This window comes from Sus scrofa, chromosome 6 (genome assembly GCF_054392235.1).
Source record: "Sus scrofa isolate SSC_HxYL_T2T_F1_AM1 chromosome 6, Sscrofa_HxYL_maternal_Yorkshire_Landrace_v2.0, whole genome shotgun sequence".
Classification (NCBI taxonomy): Eukaryota; Metazoa; Chordata; class Mammalia; order Artiodactyla; family Suidae; genus Sus; species Sus scrofa.
In genome coordinates, this window is record NC_139388.1 from 90,049,428 (window position 1) to 90,075,112 (window position 25,685).

Genomic DNA, 25,685 nt, shown 5'->3' on the forward strand with positions numbered 1-25,685 from the left:
TCTTTGAACAGTAATCATTTATCCAGGTAGGGTTATTTGCACTCCTGGAGATAAGGACTAACAACCAAGGTGGATCATTAACAGTAAAGTTACACAAAGCCATAAGGTTTTCTAGGGTGGGAGTATATGGCTTGCCTGCTAAAATGGTGCCAGATATTTTTGATACTCCTAACCAACAAATTTGTCTGCATGTTGGGCAGGTTCACTAAGCATTTGAACTGGGAAGTTGCCTGGGCCACTGAGTAGCCAAATATTAGAGACAGCCAAAACCAAAAGGTCTAGATTGTTCAGAGACAATCCTATGCCTGTCTCTCATCTTTTTAGGGCCTCTACCACCGTAATGCACAGCTCACAGCAACAGTGGATCCTTGACCCACTGAGTGAGGCCAGGGATCAAGCCCACATCCTCATGGATACTGGTAGGGTTCATAATGTGCTAAGCAACAACTCCTTAAGCTTTTGAGACATTGAATGCTAATTAGTTTAACAGGTGAATAGCAAATAGTAATTTAAGAATTCCCATCATGGCTCATAGGAAACAAATCTGAGTCCATGAGGACATGGGTTCAATCCCTAACCTCGCTGAATGGGGTAATCATCCACCACGGTAGTGAACTGATGAGACTTGGATCCTGTGTTGCTGTTGCATAGCTCCTACCCCACCCTGCCCTGGGAACCTCCATATGCCAAGGGTGCAGCCCTAAAAAGGAAAAACAAAACAAACAAAAAAAACCACCCATTCTCAGGATGCTCCTGAAAAGCTTGCTTGGATTTATGACTTAGTCTTCTTTAGGGGTGGGAGGGTGGTACACTGCCTTCAAAGATCTGGAAGCACCAGTCTTAAGCTTAGCCTGAAAGGGACTATTAGCCATTCTGTGCATTTAAACAGGGAATAACCAACTTGATGGACACAGGAGCTCTCAATGTGGCACAGTGCATTAAGCAGCCTGGAGTCAATTGATCCCTGACCCGGGAACTTCCAAAACAAAAGGGACACAAACATATCCAGGAGTCTTTTATTGGTCATTTATACACCATGTACCAACATGTGCAAAAAGTCAGTTTTTACACCTAAAAGAGCTTCTTGTCTCTTCATTTGCCTCTTTGTGTAGTGTCTCTCTCCTGAAAAGGAAGTATAAGCCAGTGTGTTAGTACTGCCCCAATTAATCAATGCTACTCAAGCATTTTCCTAAGAGCCGGTCTCAGTCCCATATCCGCATTTATCATCCACAGATGTCCACTCAGATAAGGTTTCATCCTGGACCAGTCACAGCCTGGAAAAAATACCCTGAGCTACTCTCCCACCCTCCCACAGGAGAGGCATGAGCTCAAGCCAAGGTTCTTAACCCCTGAACCACATTGGGAACTCCCCTGTACGCATTTGTTTGTCCCCCAGTTGTGAAAGCCAACAAATAAGCCAGACAAGGCAAGGCAGGCCAGGTATAAATGCTATATTTAAAAAATAAGATTTAAAAAAAACCAGACCTGAATAGCCTTTGCTACACTGCTTAGGGTCATAGCAGTCAAAAACTTCTGGAAGCTGCAATAAAGTTGTGATAAAACTTCAGGTAGACATTTAACTCACCCAACTGTAGATCCACAATCAGAGATGGATGACAGCTTTACTGATAAAAAATCTTAGGAGGATAAAAAAAAGGAACACTCAGTCAAGAGACTAAAAAGCTATTGATAAATCCCTCCCAAATACAGAACTATTCAGCAGTCACTATACCAACCGCCCAACGTTTTACATACAGCTTCTCCGTAAGCCTAAGTTTATCTCATTATACAGGGATCTCCCTGTAAAAGAAGTTCCAAGAGAATTCAACCTTGTTTGAAACTAGCCCACATGCTCTGTAGAAGACTACAGGCCCCGTAAGGACAGCTTCAGTACTGTTATTCCTCCTCTTACGACCACCAAGACCAGTGTTCAGATCCGATGGGAAAGGGAACCGGAGGGTCAGGCCGTCTTCATCATCCAACTTACCTTAGTGTAAAGCACAGCTCCAGGAAAAGCTGGTGTCTTCAGATACTTCAGCACTTTCGGGAACTGCCAATAAAACCCAGGGGTAACCTACAGAAAATAAGTGTAAAAGCTCTAAGAGTTCCCCCATGGCTCAACAGGTCAGATCCCTGACCTGGAAACTCCTGCATACTGCAGGGACAGCACAAAAACAAACAAACACCTAAACCAGACTTGCTGCCACACAGTGGGTTAATAATCCAGCTTGTCTCCATGGAGGAGCTGGTTCTATCTCCAGCCCTGGTGCAGTGGGTTAAGGATCAGCCACTGCCACGGCTTTAAGTCGCAGATGCAGCTTGGATTTGATCTCTGGCCCAGGAACTTCCATATGCCACAGGTGCAGGGGTGAGGACCAGCTCTAAAATAAAAAATTGAGAAGTTCTGGAGTTGTTCCCGTCGTGGCGCAGTGGTTAACGAATTCGACTAGGAACCATGAGGTTGCAGGTTCGATCCCTGCCCTTGTTCAGTGGGTTAACGATCCGGCGTTGCCGTGAGCTGTGGTGTATGTTGCAGACGCGAGGCTCGGACCCCACATGCTGTGGCTCTGACGCAGGCCGGTGGCTACAGCTCCGATTGGACCCCTAGCCTGGAGCGGCCCAAGAAATAGCAAAAAGACCAAAAAAAAAAAAAAAAAAAAAAAAATTGAGAAGTTCCCGTTGTGGCTCAGTGGTTAACAAATCCGACTAGGAACCATGAGGTTGTGGGTTCAATCCCGGGCCTCGCTCAGTGGGTTAAGGATCCAGCATTGCCATGAGCTGTGGTGTAGGCCGGCGGCTATAGCTCCACTTGGATCCCTAGCCTGGGGAACCTCCATATGCTGCGGGTGCAGCCCTAGAAAAGACAAAAGACAAAAAAAAAGTTGATCGAATACACACATTTACATGGAAGTGACAGAAATGCATGGGCTCAGGTGGAAAGCTTCCAGCCCAAGTTCTTTTGATATTATAGGAAAGGCGAGTGGCAGCTGCAGGTACTATGCTGACCTGTGCTGTCAAAGACTCTCCAAGTTGTTCTTGCATGCAGTTGGAGATCCCATGGCCACTACAAGCCACAGCCCTTGGAAACATGCTGTACGGAGCCACCAGGTAGCTCCCAAATTAATAACTCCAAAAACCTACCGGGTCCTCAGAATACTGTGTTCCATCAGTGTCATGACCTGAGTCTTCCCTCACTGGAAAGGTCAACTTCAGTCAGCCTGGACTCTTCAATGGCAGACCTAAGATGAGAACACACGTGTCCTTAATGATCTTACTTACCGGTCCCTTCCTTTGGTCTCAAAAATCAAGGTTCTGACTGGCCTTTGGTCCTATACTGATGCCATAAACTTTTCAGGGCAATGACTCAAAGACCTGTGCCACCTGCCACTAGATTTTCCCAGGAGACATCCAATCCACTCCCATCTGCCCTCCGTGCTGGTTCTTGTCTCTGCAAGCTACTTCTCAAAAGCCTTATTCTCATAACTATACGCAAGCCCCATACATGTCAATAAAAGCTATACCCGAGCAATGGCAGGTACCAAGGGAACTGTCTTTTCCTGAAATGTTGCAGATCAGTTACAGCAAACAGAACGGCGACCGTCAAGGAAAACTGTCACTCTGGGCTCCTTTTTGACCACAGCAGCTATGTGGAAGCAGCCGCAGCTTCGATAAGGGCCGCAGGGCATTCTAGGTCACACGGCAGCCGGAACACTCCGCCCTCAGACTCACCTAAATCACGTGCATTACGACTATCACCAATTCACCTGCTGGGACGTTCTGGAGATTAGAAAAGAAGATATCCCGTTAGTCCCAATCAGCACTTTATCTTGTTAGGACCATCTTGTCATCCCTATTTTATATGAGATTTAGATTAAACTCTTCGCTGAATGTCGCCTATCAATGTAGAAACTGACAAAGCTGGGATTCAAAATAAGATCTCAACGACTAAACCCATCTTCCAGAAAACCCTGTTCTTATATCCTCCAGCAATGACTTCCTAAACATATATCGTGCAGCCAGACAACTTAGGCGCAGGCAAGGAAATCACGTGCCCCAGGTCACCAAGCAGATAGCAGTCAAAAGCATATTCAAGGTCTGGCTGACCCCACCGCGTGCTCTCCCCTCAAATTAAGCCACTTCGTTCCCAGAACTACCGTGCACCGGGCCGCTGCCCACGTTACTCACCCATCACACTGGAGCGCAGGGCCGCTCGGGGCCAGGCTGGAGCAGGGCGCGGCCTTCAAGGGGTCCGGCCCCTCTCACTGGGCCTGCGGCCGATGTGGCCTAATGGACCTCCGCTCTGCCAGGCCGGCAGGTCCGCGGCCTTGGTGCCGCGCTCAACATTCCGTAGCATCGTGAGGCAACCCAAAGGAGCGCAGTGCGGGTGGCAGCGAGACTAAGGAAGAGTACGGCGTGAACCGCAGCAGGCAGAGAACTGCGGCAGCCTTCACTACACCCAAGCCGCCACCTCGAAAAAGGACGGCGGTGCGCCGTAAGGGGGTTTATATAGGCCCCGCCCCTCACGGTCGCGCCTGACAATTGGAGCAGTACGCCGCGCGTACCGCTGGGAGTTGTAGTTCGTTCGCCTCCAGCGTGGGGCAGGGCGTCTAGCTCCCAGCTGCAATTGCCCACGGGGAGGGAGTCTCATCACTGCAAAGGTCCTCCTTCGTTCAGCACTGTCTGAACGTCCAGTATGGCGCAATGGGCCCACAAATACGGCCATGCCTTATGGAGTTCAGTCCAGGAAGACTTTGAAAATCGGGAAGTTAATAGCTAATCCTTTGAGCTGGAAAAGGGCTCTCTGTTCAGACCTCGGTGGGAGAGCAGACTTGAGTGGATTTCGGGGAGGAGCTCTTCGAGGTCTTTTTGGAGAGGGGTCTTGGGAAGGCCTTCTTAGGAAGAGGTATTACTTATTCATAAGATGAATGCATCACTTGTTCAAGGCTTATCTGTTACACTAATAGATAAATAACTTTGCAAAGTGCTTACTAAGCCCACTATGCTTATCTCAGTTTTCTCGATTATCGCAGTTTTCATAATAACCCTGTATATGGGTATTATAATTGTGTCCTTTTTACAGATAAGGAAACTGAGTTGATCATATAGCTAGCAAGCGTGGTAAGGACTGAGATCCAGGACACTGTGGTGTCTTAATCACAGTGCTAAGTGCACTTTTTTTTTTTTTTTTTTTTTTTTTTTTTGCTTTTTGGTGTCACACCCGTGGTATATGGAGGTTCCCAGACTAGGGGTCTAATCAGAGCTACAGCTGCCGGCCTACGCCAGAGCAATGCCAGATCTGAGCTGCTGCTGCCACCTACACCACAGCTCACAGCAAGCTGGATCCTTAACCCACTGAGCCAGGCCACGGGGGCCAGGGATGGAATCTACCACTTCCTAGTTGGATTGGTTTCCGCTGCACCAGGAAGGGCACTCCCTCCTGCTGGGCACTCCCCCTGGGCGAACGTTTTGTCCGTGGAATGAATAAGTGTCAGTATAAAAACAAATAAGGAGTTCCCGTCGTGGCTAAGCAGAAATGAATCTGACAAGGAACCATGAAGTTTCGGATTCGATCTCTAGCCTTGATCAGTGGCAAAATTTTTTTAAATTAAAAAAAATAAAAACATAGTAAAGAGTTCCCGTCGTGGCTCAGTGGTTAACGAATCCAACTGGAAACATGAGGGTTTGGGTTCAATCCCTGGCCTTCCTCAGTGGGTTAAGGATCGGATGTTGCTGTGACCTGTGGTGTAGGTCGCTCGCAGACACAGCTCCGATCCAGCGTTGCTGTGGTGTAGGCCGGTGGCTACAGTTCTGATTAGACCCCTAGCCTGGGAACCTCCATATGCCACAGGAGCGGCCCCAGAAAAGACAAAAAGACCAAAAAAAAAAGTAATTGTCAAGAATTAAGCATCTATGGAATTCCCCTTGTTGCTCAGTGGGTTAAGAACCTGACTAGAAACCATGAGGACGTGGGTTCAATCCCTGGCCTCAGTGGGTTAAGGATCGATCCATTGTTGCCCTGAGCTTTGGCATAGGCCGGCAGCTGCAGCTCTGATTCAATCCCTAACTTGGGAACTTCCATATGCTGTGGGTGTGGCCCTAGGGGAAGAAAAAAGAATTAAGCATCTATTCAATCTTAATCTATTCATTATTTTTATCCTTACATACTCTTAAAAAAGTAAGTGTTACTATTATTATCATTTTGTGGAGAAGGCCACAGGCTCTCCGAGTGTTAAGGAGCTTTCTGATGACTTCCAAATGTGTTTCTTCAGCCCCAATTCTCTCCTAAGCTCCAGACTTTATATCCTGCTGTTTCTGTGATAACTACACTTGGATGGCTATTTATTTTATTTTGCCTTTTTTTTTTTTTTTTTTTTTTTTTTTAAGGCCGAAACTGCAGCATATGGAAGTTCCCTGGCTAGGGCTCTAATCAGGGCTATAGCCACCGGCCTACACCACAGCCACAGCAGCTCAGGATCCGAGCCATATCTGCAACCTACACCACAGCTCACAGCAACACTTAATCCACAGAGTGAGGCCAGGGATAGAACCTGTGTCCTCATAGATACTAGTCAGATTCGTTTTCCACAGAGCCATGGCAGGAACTCCCAGACGGCTATTTATTAATAGGCTTCTCAGTACACAGCCTTTCCTCCTCCAAACATGCTCTTCCCTCATCTCAGTAAGTCCTTAGGGTGACCCAGGACTCCTCTCTTCTCTAACATCCCACTCCCAATCCATCGGCAAACCCTGTGTTCTCCACCGACGCTATCTTTATCTATGACCCACAAGATCCCACTCCTCTTCTAGCCAGTCTCCTTGATTCTGCCATTGCTCCTGCAGGCTGGTCTCAACATACCAGCCTGGCTGTTAAAAAGCATTATCTCCCTCTTTTTTTAAGCAACATCTGTGGCACATGGAAGTTCCTGAGCCAGGGATTGAATCAGAGCCACAGTTGCAACCTATGCCACAGTTGTGGCAATGCCAGATCCTTACCCACTGCACTACAACAGGAACTTCCAAAGACCATTATCTTGATTGCAGCGTCTTTGCGGGTGTACACCTATATCAAAACTCAAGAATTAAGCATCTATGGAATATTTTTAGTAAGTACAATTTATTACATATCAATTATATCTTAATAAAGATGTAAAAAAAAAAAAAGAGAGGAGTCAGATTATGTTATTCACCTGCCCCAAAATCACTGACTTGTCAATACATTTGAAAATAAAAGCAGAAGTCCCCATGAGGGCCTCAGAAACCACATATATCTGGCTCCTCCTCCTGTCTGCTCTCACTACCCACCACTTGCTCATTCATTCTGCTCCCTCTCTGTGGCCTCTCTGCTCTTCTTGGAGCACCCTTGCCTCTCCCACCTCAGGGCCTGTGCTCTTCCTGTTCCTCCTGCCTGGAACTGTCCTCCGTGGCTTCACAGACAACCACACTGCACACTGCCACCCTTCCCCTGGGCTTCTATTCAAATGTCACCTCCTCAGACCACCCTCTTTTGAAATAGCACCCTGCCACCCTTCAAACCATGGTTTGATTGTTATCACGTTTCATATTAATTTATTTTGTCTTTCCCATTACAATGTGAGTTCCCCAAGAACACGAATTATGTCTTTTTTTTCCACTGCTGTATAAGTGCCTAGTATATAAAAGATGGTCAGCATTTACTGAAATAATTACTAAGTGAATGAATGAATGAATGAATGAAACTTGGCCAAGGCCACATAGCTAGTAAGCATCATTTGGAACTGTAACTCAGATCTGTCTAATACAAATGTGCATAACGTACCTGCTATGACACACAGTAACTCCAGAACGACGCTGTGAGGTGATCTGCCTCACTTAGCTGAAGGGGAAGCGGATTTGGAGAGGGGAAATGATTTGCCCTTGGGTCACATAGGGAGTCTGTGACAAAGTCAGCTGAATCCAGATTCTGGGGCCAGGTGCAGTTAGACTCAGGCACATGATCCCAGCCCACAGCAGGAGCATCTAGGAGAGGAAGTTCAAGGAGTCAGATGCTGACAGTGCACTCTGCCCCCACGCGCTGAGCAGAAAGGCTTCTGGGACGCCTGGTTTCAAACTGCCTTTCAAGTTGTTTCATGCCTCTCTGCCTTTGCCCAGCTGCCCCTGCCTGGAGTGCCCCTCCTTCTGACCTCCCCAGCTCCCGCTTGTCCTTGGAGACCCAGCATGACCTCCTCCAAGAGGTCTCCTCTGACTCAGTAGCCGCCCCCCCCCACCCCAGTCCAGCTTTGTTATGGTGTTTGAATGAATAATGAGTGAATGAACGAATGAATAGCACTTATCCACTTTTATTCATTCATTCAAGCATAAATATTCACCAAATTCCTACTTTGTGCCAAGCACTGAAGATAAAGCCATTGGTCCTTATCCCCAGGGGGCCTGAGCCTAGAAGGGAGGCAGACGTTACACTGGACAGAAGGGTCTGTGACCTTAGTCGGAGAGGGGCTTCCTGAGGACAGAGATCTAACCTGAGGCCTGAAGTAGGGGTTGCTTACCCTTTGAAGAGCGGGAGAGGAGTGTTCCCGGCGGAGGGCTGAGAAGAGGGAAGATGGTCAGCATGGCTGGAGCTCAGAGCGCCAGTGGTGGGTAAAGAAGGCATGGGGGTGGAGAGCGGGGGAATTCGCACAGGCCTAATGCAACAAGTATTTTTCCAGCTGAGCAGAGCAAGGGGAGGAGAACATCCCAATGGAAGAATCCGCAGGGCATGTGGGAGTGGAGCAGACTCTCCTGGTTTGGGCAAAGCTGGCAGGAAGGATTCCTTTCCCAACACCCCCCCTCCCCATCTGATGCTCCTCTCTCTCCTTCTGGAAGTCAGGGATAAGCAGACTTGAGCCCCTATAGGCACTACTATTTAAGTGGCCAAAGGCCAGGATTACTAGGAGACCCCACAAAAGGGCTTCTCAGTGATTTATTTAGAGGTAGGTACAAGAAAACCTGGGCCTTCCCTAGTCCCCAGCCTATCCAGCCAGAAACAGACTGGGAAGCTAGTCTCAATCTTCCATGCTAGTGATTTTAGATTGGTTACTTAACTTCTCTGAGCCTCAGTTTCCTCATCTGTAAAAAACTGGGCAGACTAACATCTACTCACAAGGTTATATAAGGAGGAAATGTGATGATGTGACGGTTTGTTTTAGGGAGAACTGCTCCCTACTGCCAGTTTGCCAAAACAAGTTAAACTGGTAACTACCATCCACAGTGGGACAGTGGGATTAAACGTATAGACAAGCTGTTTGGGACCAGCCAGAACTCCCTGAAATCCTGAGTGTCCAGAAGATCAGACTGAAAATTATGGAGTGGATCTTGGATACAGATGTGGTTGCCTTCCTCTCGCCCCTAACCCAAGTGGGACCCGATGACTTTGTCTGGTCCTTTGGGAATTTGCTTTGCAGTCCCCTTTAGTGGCATCAAAGGGATAGTGAAGGGGGAAAAAAATCTAAGAAGTTCCCATGTGATGCAGTGGGTTAAGGATCCAGCATTGCCGCAGCTGTGGGGCAGGTTACAACTGCATGGGTTTGATCCCTGGCCCAGGAACTTCCACAAGTCCGAGTTCTGCTGTGACCTGAGACAAGTCACACATCTAAGCCTCCATCTCCTTAGCTCTAAAATGGACACACTACGGCCTTCTCAAAGCATTGCTGTCCCAAAGCATTAGGAACTGACCATCTGGCCTCATAAATGTTAGCTGTCCTGTCCACAGCCAATTGCCCTTCCTCTGGAATTGCAGTTGTACCCTGCCTCTTCTACCCCACTGTGTCCAGGTCCCTCTCTGGGGCCCAGCACAGGCAGGCAGGGAGGAAGCAATAGGGACTGCTGAACATTGAACCCGAACATTGAACACAAGGCCCCAGACCAGGCCAGTGGGGCTCCAGGAAAGGGGCACGTGGGTGGGGAAAGAGCACCTATAAATGATCAACTTTCTTGAGTGGTGTCTCCAGGTCCAGCAGCGGGGGCCCTACTGGGAGACTAACAGAGAGTGGGGGCTGCAGAGAGAAACCATCCCAACAATGAGAAGTGGATGCTCTGGCGCTGTTAGATTCAGGTCAGTGCAAGTCTGATTCTCCCTAGTCCTCCTCCCCACATTATCTAGTTTAATTTTTTCATCTTGTGAAGTAGGGATTATTATCCCCATTTTACAGAGGAGGAATCTGAAGTCCAGAGTGAGGAATTGACTTGCCCAGGTGTTTCCTCGGGTTTGGGTTCCTCCAGGTCCTTTTCCTTGGTGCCAAAGACGCTGGTCAGGGTGGCTGCACACGGCCCGGGGGCGGGGCCCGAGGAGGGGGCGGGGCTGGGGGCGGAGCCGCAGGGCGCGGCCCGGACAGTCGGTCTCCCGGCCGGAGGGAGCCACGACGCCGGCCATGGAGGCTGGGGGCTTCCGCTACCAGTTTCGGATCGCGCTGCTGGGGGACACGGCTGTGGGCAAGACGTCGTTGCTGCGGCGCTACGTGGCGGACGCGCCTTGGATACCAGAGCCCGAGCCGGAGCTCGAGTCGGCGCCCACGGTGGGCGTCGAGTTCTACAGCCGCACTCTACAGCTGCGGGCCGGGCCGCGCGTCAAGCTGCAGCTTTGGGACACTGCGGGCCAGGAGCGCTTCAGGTGCGCGGTGGGGGCAGGGCTGGGGCGGAGTGGGGTGGAGGTGGGGCGGGAGAGGGACCTCTGGTTGGGGCGGCTCAATGCCTGTCCCCCTGACCATGGAGGTGGTCAGTCGCAGTGGCCCAAGTAGAGATCTGGGGGTCCCCATCCTGGATCTGAGTCCTTCACTTTTTTTTTTTTTTTTTCTCTTAGGGCCACACCCCCGTCATATGGAGGTTCCCAGGCTAGGGGTTGAATCGGAGCTGTAGCTGTTGACCTAGGCTATAGCCACAGCCACAGCAACACAGGATCCGACCTACACCACAGATCGCGGCAGTGCGAGATCCTTAACCCACTGAGTGAGGCCAGGGATCAAACCCATGTCCTCCACGGGAGTTCCTATAAGTCCTTCACTCTTGAGCCATTCATCCTGCAAACACAGCCTCTGAGCCCAATACCTGAGACCTGGTGCCCTGCCCCAGAGGAAAGTTTTGACATTGAATTTGGAGGGATGAATGACCTGGGTGTTGAAAAGCCCATAGGAGCAGAGAGAGGGAGGTGTCAAGGAGATGCGAAAGGAAGAGAGATTTGTGTTGGCGATACAGGATGCATAGGAGTTTGCCAGCCAGAGAATGGGGAAACAAAACCTGCAATCGGAAAAACATCAAGAATGCAGAAATGGTCAGGAGAGTATGGAAATCAAAACCGCTCCTTTAGAGTTCCCATCATGGCTCACTGGAAATGAATCTGACTAGCATCCACGAGGACATAGGTTCGATCCCTGGCCTTGGTCAGTGGGTTAAGGATCCAGCGCTGCCATGAGCTGTGGTGTAGGTCACAGACATGGGGGGGATCTGGTGTTGCTGTGTCTGTGGTGTAGGCTGGTGACTACAGCTTTGATTTGACACCTCGCCTGGGAACCTCCATGTGCTGCAAGGGCAGCCCTAAAAAGGAAAAAAAAAAAAAAAAAAAAAAAAAAACCCTGCTCCCTAAGTGGGGAGCACACAGTTACTTGGGAGAGACAGATGCTGGGGAAAAGACTCACAGGGCAGTGTGAGATGAGCTATAATGGGGAGTGTGAAGCAGTCAGTGGATGAAAGGAGTCCTGCCTCTGGGGTGTCTTGAAGGTGTCTCATAACTTACTCCCTCCACCATCAGGTGCATCACCAGGTCCTTTTACCGGAATGTGGTGGGTGTCCTGCTGGTCTTTGATGTGACAAACAGGAAGTCCTTTGAACATATCCGAGACTGGCACCAGGAGGTCATGGCCACTCAGGGCCCCGACAAGGCGATCTTCCTGCTGGTTGGCCACAAGAGTGACCTGCAGAGCATGCGATGTGTCTCAGCCCAGGAGGCGGAAGAGCTGGCTGCCTCCCTGGGCATGGCCTTCGTGGAGACCTCCGCCAAAAATAACTGCAATGTGGATCTGGCCTTCAACACCGTTGCTGATGCCATCCAGCAGGCCCTGCAGCAGGGGGACATCAAGCTGGAGGAGGACTGGGGGGGTGTCCGGCTCATCAACACCCAACCCCCCAGGCCCCTCAGCAGGAAGCAGCATCCGGGCCCATGCCAGTGTTGACTCTGGGAGGGAAAGGGTTAAAGCAGCGCTGCCCTCAGAAGGCCTGGGGGGATGGAGAGTGTTAATATCTCTCGGGAGGGCAAATGGCAGAATCTGTCCAGACAGTTAATATATACAGTATCCTGGCACAGTCACGCTTCTTGGATTTTAGGGTCTCAGAGCTCAGCCCCTTTCCACCAGAAAGGTCTAAAAGGCCAGGTGTGCAGCTTCCTGTCCTTAAGCCTGTTTCCTCCAGCAAGAGGAGCTCATAAAAGACCTCACCTCACAGGGGGTTGAGGGCATGAACGGGTGGCATATGCTCAGCCAGGGCCTCCCACACTGTGAGGATGGAACGGCGAGAACTGTCATCACTGCTCTTTCTTGGCTTGGATGTGGCCATTTTTGGCAGTGTCCCTGGACTTGGACGCTGAGCCGCTCAGCGTGTGGACACTCCCGCACAGGTGAGAACAGGTACAGGGAATCTTAGGCTTTGTCAGCCTTGGAGCCTGGATGAAAAAGTGTGCCCTCAAACCCAGGTTGCTGCTCAGTGTCCCTACTCCATGGCCAGGGGCTGGATCTGGATCTGGATCTGGGAGGCAGGGATGAACGTGAACAGCTCCTGTGTTGGGCACACAGTGGACATGGGGATTAGCCACCAAGATCTCCCTCAGGGGGCTGAAGAACCCATAGCCCCCTCCCCACCGTACCTCTCAGCTCCTGGGAGTGCTGCCTGGGGTGTAGCTCAGTTCACTCTGGGAACTGCCTGACCATGGGGGCAGCCCACATCCAGTGTCAATCTATTAAATCTATTGGTGGGGGGAGTGTTCAAAAGCCTGACCCCCTTGCCCTGACTCTAAACATCTCTGAAGATTGAACCTAGCTTCATCACTCCATGCTGTCAGTTGAGGCCACTGTTTGGACATCACAGCTAAATTCTTCTGCTAGAGTTCCTGTCGTGGCTCAGGGGTAACAAACCCTACTAGTATCCATGAGGATGCAGGTTTGATCCCTGGCCTTGCTCAGTGGGTTAAGGATCTGGCGTTGCTGTGAGCTGTGGTGTAGGTTGCAGACACAGTTCAGATCTGGTGGTGGTGTGGCTGTGGCCAGCAGCTCCAGCTCCAGTTGGACCCCTAGCCTGGGAACTTCCATATACCACAGGTACAGCCCTAAAAAAAAAAAAGGCAAAAAAGTATAGTAAATAATATATATATATATATATAGGAGTTCCCATTGTGGCACAGTGGTTAACGAATCCGACTAGGAACCATGAGGTTGCGGGTTCGATCCCTGGCCTTGCTCAGTGGGTTAATGATCCAGCGTTGCTGTGAGCTGTGGTGTAGGTTGCAGACGCGGCTCGGATCCTGCGTTGCTGTGGCTCTGGCGTAGGCCAGCGGCTGCAGCTCCAATTCAACCCCTAGCCTGGGAACCTCCATGGCTGCAGCCCTAGAAAAGGCAAAAAGAAAAACAAACAAACAAACAAAAATATATATATAAATTATCCTGTTCAATCTTGCTTCCCTCCTTTCCTCCCTCTAAGCAGGTGTTGATCTCAAGAAACCCCTGGAGTTCCCTTATGGCACAGCAGCTTAGGGATCCATTGTCGTCACTGCAGTGTCTCTGGTTGCTGCTGTGGCATGAGTTCACTTCCATACTTCCATGTGCCACAGAATCCCTAATAATATGAGTGAATGGTTGCCACACAGCATAGTACCCAGAGTCCGTCCTTTGTACCTGACATCGTACCTGACACTGTTAGGCTGGAATTGAAGTGGTTTTTTAAGTTTTCACACACACACAGAATCCCCTAATAAAAGTCTGAACACTGGAGTTCCCATTGTGGCTCAGTGGTTACAAACCTGACTAGTATCCATGAGCATGCAGGTTTGATCCCTGGCCTCTATCAGTGGGTTAAGGATCCCTGGTCACCATGAACTCTGATATAGGTCACAGATGCAGCTTGGATCTGGTGTGGCTGTGGTGTAGGGCGGCAGCTGTAGCTCTGATTCGACCCCTATCCTGGGAACTTCCATATGCCACAAGTACGGCCCGGAAAAAAAGAGACTGCACACTCATACCCACCTTAGAATTTGTCTCCTGGGGAACTTGCAGCTGAAACTGCTAGGCACAAAATTTCCACTGGCAATGTGTAAGGCTTTAGGGAGGGAAGAATCTTAGCAGGTATAGAGGGGGTCATTTAACTCACTTTGTGACCTGGAGCCAGTTACTCTACCTCCTTTAGTCTCAGATTCCTCCTCAGCAACCTGTGACTGCAAATCCCTCCTTCTTAGGATTCTTGGGAAGTTTTCAATGAAGATGAGTTTCTTAGCTTCCTCCCCATGGCAACTAGGCCAGGGTGGGCCTCTCTGTTCTGCCTCCTCTTTTTAAAACATTACTCATCCTTTTGACAGGCTTGCAAGTTCAGCCCAATTCTCCTCATTTTGGGCAAGCTTGGGCCAGGACAGGGAAATGACATGCTTTAGAGTATATTATCATTCCTTCATCAGAAATGTTTTAAAATAAGCTAGTACTCTGATCTGAGCTCTGGGGGTTCAGTAGTGAACATAACAAAAGCTGTCCTAGGGCCAACATTCTAGTGGAAGAGAAAAAAAAACAAACTAGTAAGTAAATGGAACTAAATGATTTCCAGTTGTAAGTGCTACAAAGACCACAGATCTGGGAGATGGGCCTGAGGGTGATGGGGGCTGCCTTAGAGCAGGTGGCCAAAGAGGTGAGACCCACAGGAGGAGGAAGGCCAAGCGAGAGCAGAGATCTAGATGGGGGTAGTGTCTGGCATTGATTGGATACTTCTTATGTATCATGTGAGGTACTGATAATAATGATAAAATAATATAATACTGTTATTATCCCATTTTACTGATGTGGAGACTGAGGCCCATAAAGATTAAGTGAAGCCAGTAAGTAAGCGTGGAGCCCTGCAGCAAGAAAGAACTGGGCTCATTCTAGGAATTTACTGGGGATCTGAATAATAGAATGAAGTGAAGCAGGGAATGACCCTCAACTCAGTCTGTGGTTTTTGTGTTTTTTTGTATGTGCTTTTTTTTTTTTTTTTTTTTTTTTTTTTGCTTTTCAGGGCTGCTTCTGCAGCATATGGAAGTTTCCAGGCTAGGGGGTGAATCGAAGCTGTAGCTCCCAGCCACAGCCACACGGAATCAGAGCCACACCTGTAACCTCCACCACAGCTCATGGCAAGGCCAGATCCTTAACCAACTGAGTGAGGCCAGGGATCAAACAGACGTCCTCATGGATACTAGTCAGGTTCGTTACCTCTGAGCCACAATGGGAACTACCCAGTCTGTGTTTTCTAATCATCCAGAGCTTCCCTGGACAGGACTACAGGACTGCTAAACTGGAGCTTGTTTGGGAGATGAGCCTCTGGTCCTGGGGACAGAGACTGTCAGGTGCTCAAAACAAATCCCCAAATCCCTGGAGAAAGAGAGGAAGTAAAGGAGTTCCCGTCATGGCGCAGCGGAAACAAATCTGACTAGGAACCATGAGATTGCAGGTTCGATCCCTGGCCTCGCTCAGTGGGTTAAGGATCCAGCGTTGCCGTGAGCTATGGTGTAAGTTGCAGACTCGGCTCAGATCCCTCAGATCCCGCATGGCTGTGGCTGTGGCTGTGGTGTAGGCCTTGGCTAACAGCTCTGATTAGACCCCTAGCCTAGGAACTTCCATATGCCGTGGCTGCGGCCCTAAAAAGACAAAAGACAAAAAAAAAATAAAAAATAAAAAATAAGGTGAGGAAGTAAAAACTGACCTTCTGTCCTCTCAGAATCCTGGCCGGGTGTGGGAGAAGCAGCTTGGAGGCCCTGCCCACCAGGTGGAGACATCACCCACTGTCTCCAGTTGCCTCCCTTGAGGAATGTTCAGCAGGCTGTAGTCACACATCTCTCTAACCCTCTCAGCCTTGGTTTCCAATCTGCAAAATGGGGATAATAGTTTCTGTCTCACAGGGTTGTTGTTAAAGATGAAAAAAATGTATTATGTGAATCCCTGCAACATATATGGGCTCACACACTATGGAACTAGCTATTTCTATGGCTTATTATATTATTATTATTACTATCACTATTATTGTTTCTATGGCTTATTTTTAACCCTGAAGCAACCTTATGAGGTCAAGCTGACCTTGTCAGTTTCATAGCCAGGAACCTAAAATAAAGTCTGGGAGGGGAAACTGATGTGGCTCACTCAGTAAACCTGAGCCAGCTCAGTGTTTCAACAGCTCAGTTGTCTGCCACCTCGGGTCAGGCCCAGAAGTTCCTACCTTATGCTTCAAGGCTATGATCCCATACTCACAAGCCCCTTCAGTGTAGCAAAACCTTTGGAGACTGTAAATAGTTTTAATGGGTATGATTCTGGCCCAGCGGAAGGAAGCAGCCCTGCCCAGCCCACTGGCTAGAGGAAAGGCAAAGAATAGGACTAGAGAGTGGGAAAGAGTCCAAGGGAGGCAGGCCCATCTGAGGGCTGCCCACTGTTCAGAAGCAGGCGCCCTTTCTCCTGAGGCAGGGCCCACGGCCCGTTTACTGTTGCTGTCACAGTTCAGGCCCCCGTTTCCAGTGCAGATTGTGCCAGCCCTCTTGAGGGGCTCAGGCCTGTAGGGTGTGATTCAGCATTTACTTTGCCCCATAGGGAATTTTTTTTTTTTTTTTTTTTTTTTTTTTGCCATGCCCATGGCATACAGATGTTCCCAGGCCAGGAATTGAACCCGCACTATAACTGTAACCAGAGCTGCTGCAGTGACGAACACAAGATCCTTAACCTGCTGAGCCACCAGTGAATGCCTCCAGGGATTTTTTTTAAAATACGGATTTGAGGAGTTCCTTGATGGTACAGTGGGTTAAGGATCTGATGTTACTGCTGTGGCTCTTGTTGCTATTGCTGCTGTTGTGGCTCGGGTTGGACCCCTGGCTCAGGAATTTCCACATGCCACAAGGGCAGCAAATAAACAAACAAACTACAGATTTTTTTTTTTTTTTTTTGCTGCCCCCATGGCATGTGGAAGTTCCTGGGCCCAGGGCTTAAACAAGCACCACAGCTATAACCAGAGCCACAGCAATGATAATACCACATCCTTAACCTGCTGAACCACAGGCAACTCCAGTAAAATACAGATTTTTTTTTTTTCTTTTTACAGCTGTGCATGGCATATGGACTTTCCAGGGCAAAAGGTCAAATCAGAGCTGCAGTTGCAGCCTATGCCATAGCCATGGCAACACTGGATCTGAGCTGCAGCTGCAAATTGTGCCACAGCTTGAAGAAATGCAGGAGCCCTAACCCACTGAGTGAGGCCAGGAATTGGAACAACATCCTTACAGAGACAGCATTGGGTCCTTTTTTAATTTTATTTTTATTTATTTATTTTGCTTTTTAGGGCTGCACCCACGGTATATGGAAGTTCCCAGGCTAGAGGTTGAATTGGAGCTACAGCTGCTAGCCCATACCACAGGCACAGCAACTCAGGATCCAAGCCATCTCTCGGTAACACCGGATCATTAACCCTGAGCAAGGCCAGGGATCGAACTTACATCCTCATGGATCCTATTCGGGTTCGTTAACCACTAAGCCATGAAGGGAACTCCCCAACATTGGGTCTTTAACTAGCTGAGCCACAACAGGAACTCCTAAAATAAAAGGTTCTTTTTAGAGCCACACTGGAGGCATATGGAAATCTCTGGGCTAGGGGTTGAATCAGAGCTGTAGCTGCCACCCTATGCCACAGCCACAGCAATGAGGGATCTGAGCCAAGTCTGTGACCTACGCCACAGGTCACAGCAATGCTGGGTCCTTAAATCCACTGAGCGGGGCCAGGGATCGAAACTGCATCCTCATGGATCCTAGTCAGGTTTGTTACTGCTGAGTTATGACAAAAACTCTGTAAAATATAGATTTGACCTGAATGTTCCCCTCTTAAAATCCTTCCCTGGCTCCCCAGTATCTACAGGGTAAAGTCCAAACCCTTTCTCTCCAATCCAATCTGATCTGGCCCTATGGGCATCTCTACCTACTTTGTACAAATTTCCAACCAGCAATGGTGCTGGGCTTTGTATATGATATTTCCTGTGCATGAAGTCCCCAGCCCTTTCCCTCTCCTTTGTTAGCTGATCTGCCTGCAGTGCTCAGAAAAATATCAACTGCTCTAACCATTGCATTAGCCCAGCTGCCAAAAACAGGGCAGGCATTGCAGTTAAACCTGAGTTTGAATCTCAGCTCTCCTATGTACAATTGTGGGACCCTGGGGAACTCACTGCATCTCTCTAAGCCTCACTGGACTCAACTGTAAGATGGGGATAATAATACCTAACTCACAGGATCTTAGAAAGGGTTAGAGGAGTTCCCCGTCATGTCTCAGTGATTAACAAATCCAACAAACATCCATGAGGACGTGGCTTCGATCCCTGACCTCGCTCAGTGGGTTAAGGATCTAGCGTTGCCGTGAGCTGTGGTGTAGGTCACAGACACAGCTCAGATCCATTCCCTCTGCCCTTTAGAAGGAACAGAGACAAATTTATGCCACTCATGGGACCCTTTCTGAAGACCTTGCCTGCTCTGGGAGCCACTGAAGCCTAGTGGACAAAGAGGGAAGGCCCATCCTGCAGACCATGTGCAGGCCAGAACTGAAGCTATCTAGGTGGGAACCCAGAACTCTCCTCTACCTCTGAGTCTCAGCTTGATGGCAAAAGAAGAATGAAAAAATAAAATAAGAATAACTCCTACCTCACAGGTTTGTTAGAGGATTAAACAACACAACTTGTGTTAAGTGCCTAATAAATGTTCCTTCTGCCAACAAGCCCTCTCTGTGTCTTCCATGTGTTGTTTCCTTGCCTGGAATGTTCTTTGTCCATCTCTGTTCAAACTCTTTAATCTTCAAGGCTTAGTCCAACCTCACATATCAGTTCCTTTCCTGAGCCTTCGGGGTCCTTACTTGATGGGCTCTCTTCTTTGCAGATTTCAGGCTCTGCTGTACCTTTTTGTCCCACTAGAGGGTAGCTCTTCAAGGCCACCGTTGAGTCTCTTGCAAAGGCTGCTTTGGGCAGGGGAACACTGGCTTTTTAGCACTATTAGGGAAATTTTAAAACAGAATCAAGGAGTTCCTGCTGTGGCACGGTGGGTTAAGAATCCAACTACAGCAGCTCAGGTTGCTGAGAAGGCGTGGGTTGGAAACCCCTATCACCTTTGGGTTCTGGCTCCACCTCTCTCACTTTAAGTCTGAACCAAACGCAAACCAAATGGTTTGTGCCTCAGCTCTGGCCTCGCTCCTGGAGGCTGGCCTCCTGCACTGCATGCATGCTCTCTGGCAGTGTCATTTCTACATCCTCCTTCTGGGAGACTGAACTGTGGGAAAACCATCCTTGTTGAGACGGAGGGCATTATTGTCAAGGGCCTCACCCAGACAGAGGGGGGTGGACTTCGTGGACAGAGCCTAGGGGGCCAGGTGATGCTCCAGCTCTGGGACACAGCTGGCCAGGAAAGGTCCTGGGCTTGGCCCCTGTCCTGCCTTCTACACCACTCACCCCTGAGGGGGAAGAGCCTACCTATCCGGAGGGAAAGGAGCCTTGGAGGCCATGACAAACATGAATTCTAGACCAAGAGCACAGGTCCGAGTCCTGGCCTGCCAGGGACCGCGGGAAGGTCACAAGACCTCTCTAAGCCTCGATATTCTTACCTGTAAAATGAGGGGCTACACTGGGTGAATCCAAGGGCCTTTTCTTTTCTAACCACAGGTAAATATAAGACCTTAGTCCAGCTCTGCCCTTCTCCCTGCTTCACCTCACACAGAGGGGACCCTCTCCAGGATGGCTTTTTTGTTTGTTTTTTTTGTTTTGGCCGTGTCTGCAGCATGCAGAAATTCCTGGGCCAGGGATCAAACCTGTGCTACAGCAGCAACCCAAGCCACAGTGGTGACAGCTCAGGATCCTTGACCCATTGAGTTACCAGAGAACTCCTCAGGATGCCTCCTGATCCCAGATTGCTTCTTCTGTGTCCTCAGAACTCATCCCCAGGAGTTCCCGTCATGGCTCAGTGATAACAAACCCACCTAGTATCCATGAGGATGTGGGTTTGGTCTCTGGCCTTGTTTAGTGGGTTAAGGATCCTACGTTGCCATGAGCTGTGGTGTAGGTTGCAGACGCTGCTCAGATCCCCCATTCCTGTGGCTGTGGTGTAGGATGGTGGCTATAGCTCTGATTTAACAGCTAGTCTGGGAACTCCCATGTGCTGCAGGTGTGGCCCTAAAAAGGTAACACACACACACACACACACACACACACACACACACACACACACACACACACACACACAAAGACCTCATCCCCATTTTTGTGATCGCTCCCTACACCTGCCTTTTGGTTTGTTCTTTCTCAGGAAAACCTCAGCCTTATTCCTTTACTTTTAGTCCAAATTACCTCAGCAACTTCCTTGATTGGTCTCCCTCCTGCCAGTTTCCGGTTCTGTTCTCTACACTGACAATCAGAGCAGGGGTTTTTCTTTTTTTCTTCATGGTCTTTTAGGGCCACACCCACAGCATATGGAAGTTCACAAGCTAGGAGAATTGGAGCTGCAGCTCCAGCCACAGCCAAAGCCACAGCAATATCAGATCTGAGTCGCATCTGAGACCCACACTGCAGCTAGAGGCAATGCCAGATCCTTAACACACTGAGCAGGGCCAGGGATCAGACCCATATCCTCATGGATACTAGTTGGGTTCTTAACCCTCTGAGCTACACCAGGAACTCCCCAGAGCAAGGCTTTTAACATACACATATAATCATATCAGACCTCCATCTAAAACGGTATTTACTTCCCTTTACCTGTTCAATGTTCTTCAAACTTTTTGTTTATATGACTGCTTTTTGTATCAGAATCTTCTTGTCAGATGGGGGTGTCTCTCTCTCACAGTCCTGAAATGCTCCTCAACTAAGATATTGCTCAGGCTGAAGAGGAGTGAAAAGCCCAGAGTCAGCCTGCTGGGCTTCCCATACTACATATTATACCCTTCCAGCCCCTGCAAGACACAGACGGCAGCATCCAAATCATGGGCACTGGACCCCACCACCAGGCCTGAGGGCTCTCCACCCCCAAGCTTACTCTGCTTGCTCCTGGCCATTCTCTCCTGATGTGGCACTTTGTGGTTGAGCCACACTAATGCAGTGGCTTCTTCCTCTTCTTCTTCTTCTTTTTTTTTTTTTTTTTTTTTTTTTTGTCTTTTTGCCTTTTCTAGGGCCACTTCCTGCGGCATATGGAGGTTCCCAGGCTAGGGGTCAAATTGGAGCTGCAGCCGCTAGCCTACGCCAGAGCCACAGCAACGCGGGATCCAAGCCATGTCTGCAACCTACACCACAGCTCATGGCAATGCCGGATCGTTAACCCGCTGAGCAAGGGCAGGGATCAAGCCCGCAACCTCATGGTTCCTAATCAGATTCATTAACCACCGCAGCACGACAGGAACTCCGTTGTTTTTGTTTTTTTTTTGTCTTTTGTCTTTTTAGGGCTGCACCCTCAGCATGTGGAGGTTCCCAGGCTAGGGGTTGAATTGGAGCTGAAGCCACCAGCCTACGCCACAGCCAAAGCAACACCAGATCCAAGCCATGTCTAACCTACACTACAGTTCACAGCAATGCAAGATCCTTAATCCACTGAGCAAAGTCAGGGATCGAACTCACATCCTAATGGATACTAGTCTAGTTCATTAACTGCTGAGCCACAACACAAACTCTGATGCAGTGGCTTCTTTACTTCTACAAGCCTTTGCATGCATTGTCACTCCCATCTCTGTCCCCACAGGACTTGGGGAAGGAGTTTAGGGCACAGTTAAGAGTGCAGGTTCTGCCCCCTAAACTGTTGATGGGAAGGTAAGTTGACATAGCCACTATGGAAAACATTATAGACATTCCTCAAAAAACTAAAAAAGAAGGAGTTCTCTTGTGGTACAGCAGACTAAGGATCCATCATTGCCACTGTAAGTGGCTTGGGTCACTACTCTGGCGGGGGATTCGATCCCTAGCCCAGGAATTTCATAATGCTGCAGGTATGGCCAAAAATAAGTAAATAAAAAGAGTTTCCGTATGATCCAGCAATCCCACTCCTGGATATATATCCTGAAAAACTATAATTCAAAAAGATACGTGTACCCCTATTTTCATAGCAGCACTATTCACAATAGCCAAGATATGGAAACAACCTAAATGTCCACTGACAGATGAAATGGATAAAGATGTGGTACATAGACACAATGGAGTATTACTTAGCCATAAAAAAGAATGAAATAATGCCATCTGCAGCAACATGGATGGAACCAGAGATCATCCGACTAAGTAAGTCAGAAAGAGAAAAGACAAATACCATACGATATCACTTACATGTGGAATCTAAAATATGACACAAAGTCAGCCTAACTACGAAACAGAAACAGACTCAGAGAACAGACTTGTGGTTGCCAAGGTGGGTGGTGGGGAAGCAGGAGGTGGGGAGAGGGATGGAGAGTCTGGGGTTAGCAGATACAAACTATTATACAGAGAAGGGATAAACAAGGTCCCACGGTATAGCACAGGGAACTATATTCAGTATCCTGTGATAAACCATCATGGAAAATAATATTTTTAAAAAAGAATATATAGATTTGTATAAGTGAGTCACTTTGCTACACAGGAGAAATTAGCATAATATTGTAAATCAACTGCAGTTTAATAAAAAATGTAAAACGAGGAATTCCTTTCTGGTGCAGTGAGTTAAGGATCTGGCATTGTCACTACGGCAGCCTGGGTCACTGCTGTAGTGTGGATTTGACCCCTGGCCTGGAAACCTTCACATGCCATAGGCTTGGCCAAAAAAAAGGAAAACAGGATTTTTTTTTGTTTGTTTTTTTAGGGCTGCATCTGAGGCATATGGAGGTTCCCAGGCTAGGGGTTGAATTGGAGCTGTAGCTGCCAGCCTACACCACAGCCACACCAACACCAGATCTAAGCTGTGTCTGCAACCTACATCACAGTTCACAGCAATGACGGATCCTTAATCCACTGAGCGAGGCCAGGGATCGAACCTACATCCTCATGGATGCTAGTCAGATTCATTTCTTTATTATTGTTATTATTATTATTTTTGTCTTTTTGCCATTTCTTGGGCTGCTCCCACAGCATACAGAGGTTTCCAGGCTAGGGGTCTAATCAGAGATGTAGCTGCCAGCCTACGCCAGAGCCACAGCAACACGGGATCTGAGACAACAACGCGGGATCTGAGCCACGTCTGCAACCTACACCACAGCTCACGGCAACACCGGATTGTTAACCCACTGAGCAAGGGCAGGGATCGAACCTGCAACCTCATGGTTCCTAGTCGGATTCGCTAACCACTGAGCCACGACGGGAACTCCCAGTCAGATTCATTTCTGCTGAGCCACGACAGGAACTCCAAAAAACAGAATTTTAAACATTGGAGAAAAAAAGAAAAAAGAGTGCAGGTTCTAGAGTCAGAGGAAGTTAGTTGAAATCCCAGCACCATCACTACTACCTTCATGATTTTGAGTAAATTACTTCTCTAAATTTTAGTTTCCTCATTGGAAATGGGATTAAATGAGATATTCCAATGTGCTTGACAAATATTTTTTTCTTCACAGAAGGTGCTTGGCACCCAATAAGCACTGTTACCAAGACCCTCCCAACGCAGAAGTGCAGGAATTCACCAGCCCTGCTACCGCTCAGCAAGGATTAAATCCTCTGTGTGCTCAGACTGTACTAGGCTCTGGGAATCAAGTAGACGTGGCTACTTAGCTAGCAAGGTGGAGGGCCTCCTGCCCAGGCCAGGGGACTGAGCTACACCAGAGATGTGGACACCAAGTCGGAAGACCTTCCTGATCACTTGGTGACACCCCTCTCTCCTATACCCCCACATCCAGTCACTAAGGCCTGCAAGTGCCTCACTGGAACAGCTGTCAAATTTCCTCCTTCTCTCCACTTTGTCACAGTCACTTCAGTCCAGGCAACGAACATGAACCTCTCCTTGCACAAGTGTCCTCTCTATCCGCTCCTGGCCAGAGTGATCTTTTCAAAATGCTAATCTGACCACGTCACACTTCTGCTTAAAATCTTTCAATGGCTCCTGCTACTTTTTGGGTAAAGCCCACTCTTTGCTGGGACCTGCAAGACACTGCATGACCTGGCTCATCACACCCCACCAACCCTGCCTCAGAGCTGGCACACATGTGGTATGAAAGTGATGCTGGAGTTCCCGTCGTGGCTCAATGGTTAATGAATCCGACTAGGAACCATGAGGTTGCAGGTTCAATCCCTGGCCTCGCTCAGTGGGTCAGGGATCCGGAGTTGCCATGAGCTGTGGTATAGGCTGGCGGCTACAGCTCCAATTAAACCCCTAGCCTGGGAACCTCCATATGCCGCGGGTGTGACGCTAGAAATGACAAAAAAGGAAAAAAAGAAAAAATAAAGTGATCCCCGTGCCTTCCCCTGGGTCCCTCAAATTACAGCTCAACTGCACAGACGCCCTCCCCAGCCCTGGGAGCCTCTCCTTTGCAGCCCTTGTCACAGAGGCAGTTTTCCTTTCACCCAATGGCAAGATCACTCCTGTTTCCATTCATCGTTGTAGGCCATGCCTGGCAGGGGCAGCGGTGCAGCAGATAAATACTCACTGAATGAACAAGCCTCTTGGTGTGCACACAGGACAAGACAGCGCAGCTGGATGGAGCCACTCACCTGTCACACAGCTGGTTAAGAACCGTGGTCTTTTGACCCTACCCGGCTTTTTCCATTAAACTGCCTGATTCCCTTGTCCCCTTCTGTCCTCAATGGAAGACTCAAAATTAATTCTGGATTCCTTCTTGCCTGCGGAGACCAGTGACTTGCTCCTACTGCTGGAACTTGGCGGGAGGCCTTTTTCACCTTTGTAATCACAAATAGAACATGCTTTGACAGCGTCCCCCAGCGGCAGCAGGAGGTTCTGGAGAAAGAAAACCCTCAACATCCTCTTCCTGGTGGCAGGCCACAACAGTGACCTGGTGGCTGAGCGACAGGTGCTGCTGGAGGAAGGGGAAAAGCTGGCTGCCTCTTTGGGCACTCACTACCTTGAGGTATCAGCCAACAGCAATGATGACATCAAGAGATCTACGAGGCTGTGAAGAGAGGGGTCATGGGGTCAAACTCAAAGCGGGAGAGAACAAAAAGCAGGGGCCCACCCCGGACCAAGCCTGAGGAGGCAGAGGCCCAAAGCAGGGCAAGGTGGATGTGCCCATGCTGGTGGCCCCTGGGTGGAAGAGCCACGCTCCCATGGAATCCTCACAATCCACCAGAGCTATGCTGGGCACAAAACAGGATGATGCCAGGTGCCACTGAAGGTCAGGACCTTGAGGTCTCAAGGGGCCTGGTTTCCTCCGCACGATGCTGAAAATACCAGGATCAGGGAGAGCAACAACTAAGAACAGATAGGCGCATGCACAGAAAGGCCTTTCCTCAAGGCCGCTGCCATCCTTTCTTAGGGTCAAGGATAAAATCCAGAAGTTCCAGAAGA

At 49.0% G+C, this 25,685-nt stretch overlaps 1 protein-coding gene, 1 long non-coding RNA gene and 4 other non-coding genes across 9 annotated transcripts; 1 reads left to right on the top strand and 5 right to left on the bottom strand.

Annotated features, from left to right (window-relative positions):
* Positions 1–1,002: 1,002 nt before the first annotated feature.
* LOC100622481 (uncharacterized) lies at positions 1,003–4,478 on the bottom strand. Of its 3 annotated transcripts, none has more exons than XR_001309281.3 (6): positions 4,186–4,478; positions 3,730–3,777; positions 3,142–3,239; positions 1,988–2,074; positions 1,586–1,637; positions 1,003–1,122 (listed from the first exon to the last, which is right to left on the bottom strand). It is a non-coding gene; the product is annotated as an uncharacterized LOC100622481 (long non-coding RNA). The 3 variants fall into 3 exon arrangements; XR_002344954.2 differs by having other exon boundaries at positions 3,540–3,777; XR_002344953.2 differs by having other exon boundaries at positions 3,522–3,777.
* On the bottom strand, positions 1,195–1,268 carry LOC146402632 (small nucleolar RNA SNORD99). Its single transcript, XR_014808701.1, has one exon. It is a non-coding gene; the product is annotated as a small nucleolar RNA SNORD99 (small nucleolar RNA).
* On the bottom strand, positions 1,829–1,961 carry LOC146402633 (small nucleolar RNA SNORA61). The gene has a single exon (XR_014808744.1). It is a non-coding gene; the product is annotated as a small nucleolar RNA SNORA61 (small nucleolar RNA).
* On the bottom strand, positions 2,964–3,094 carry LOC146402634 (small nucleolar RNA SNORA44). The gene has a single exon (XR_014808739.1). It is a non-coding gene; the product is annotated as a small nucleolar RNA SNORA44 (small nucleolar RNA).
* Positions 3,546–3,680, bottom strand: LOC146402635 (small nucleolar RNA SNORA16B/SNORA16A family). Its single transcript, XR_014808721.1, has one exon. It is a non-coding gene; the product is annotated as a small nucleolar RNA SNORA16B/SNORA16A family (small nucleolar RNA).
* A 5,866-nt stretch (positions 4,479–10,344) lies between the features above and the next one.
* RAB42 (RAB42, member RAS oncogene family) lies at positions 10,345–18,960 on the top strand. 2 transcript variants are annotated; one of them, XM_084963619.1, is made up of 4 exons: positions 10,345–10,621; positions 11,756–13,288; positions 13,574–14,121; positions 17,869–18,960. In XM_084963619.1, the coding sequence occupies exons 1-2, from the start codon at positions 10,383–10,385 to the stop codon at positions 12,174–12,176; spliced, it is 660 nt and encodes a 219-aa protein (XP_084819745.1). In that variant the 5' UTR covers positions 10,345–10,382; the 3' UTR covers positions 12,177–13,288; positions 13,574–14,121; positions 17,869–18,960. The 2 variants fall into 2 exon arrangements, with proteins under 2 accessions (XP_084819745.1, XP_003356293.1); XM_003356245.5 differs by lacking the exon at positions 13,574–14,121 and having other exon boundaries at positions 11,756–12,616; positions 17,311–18,960.
* The last annotated feature ends 6,725 nt before the right edge of the window (positions 18,961–25,685 follow it).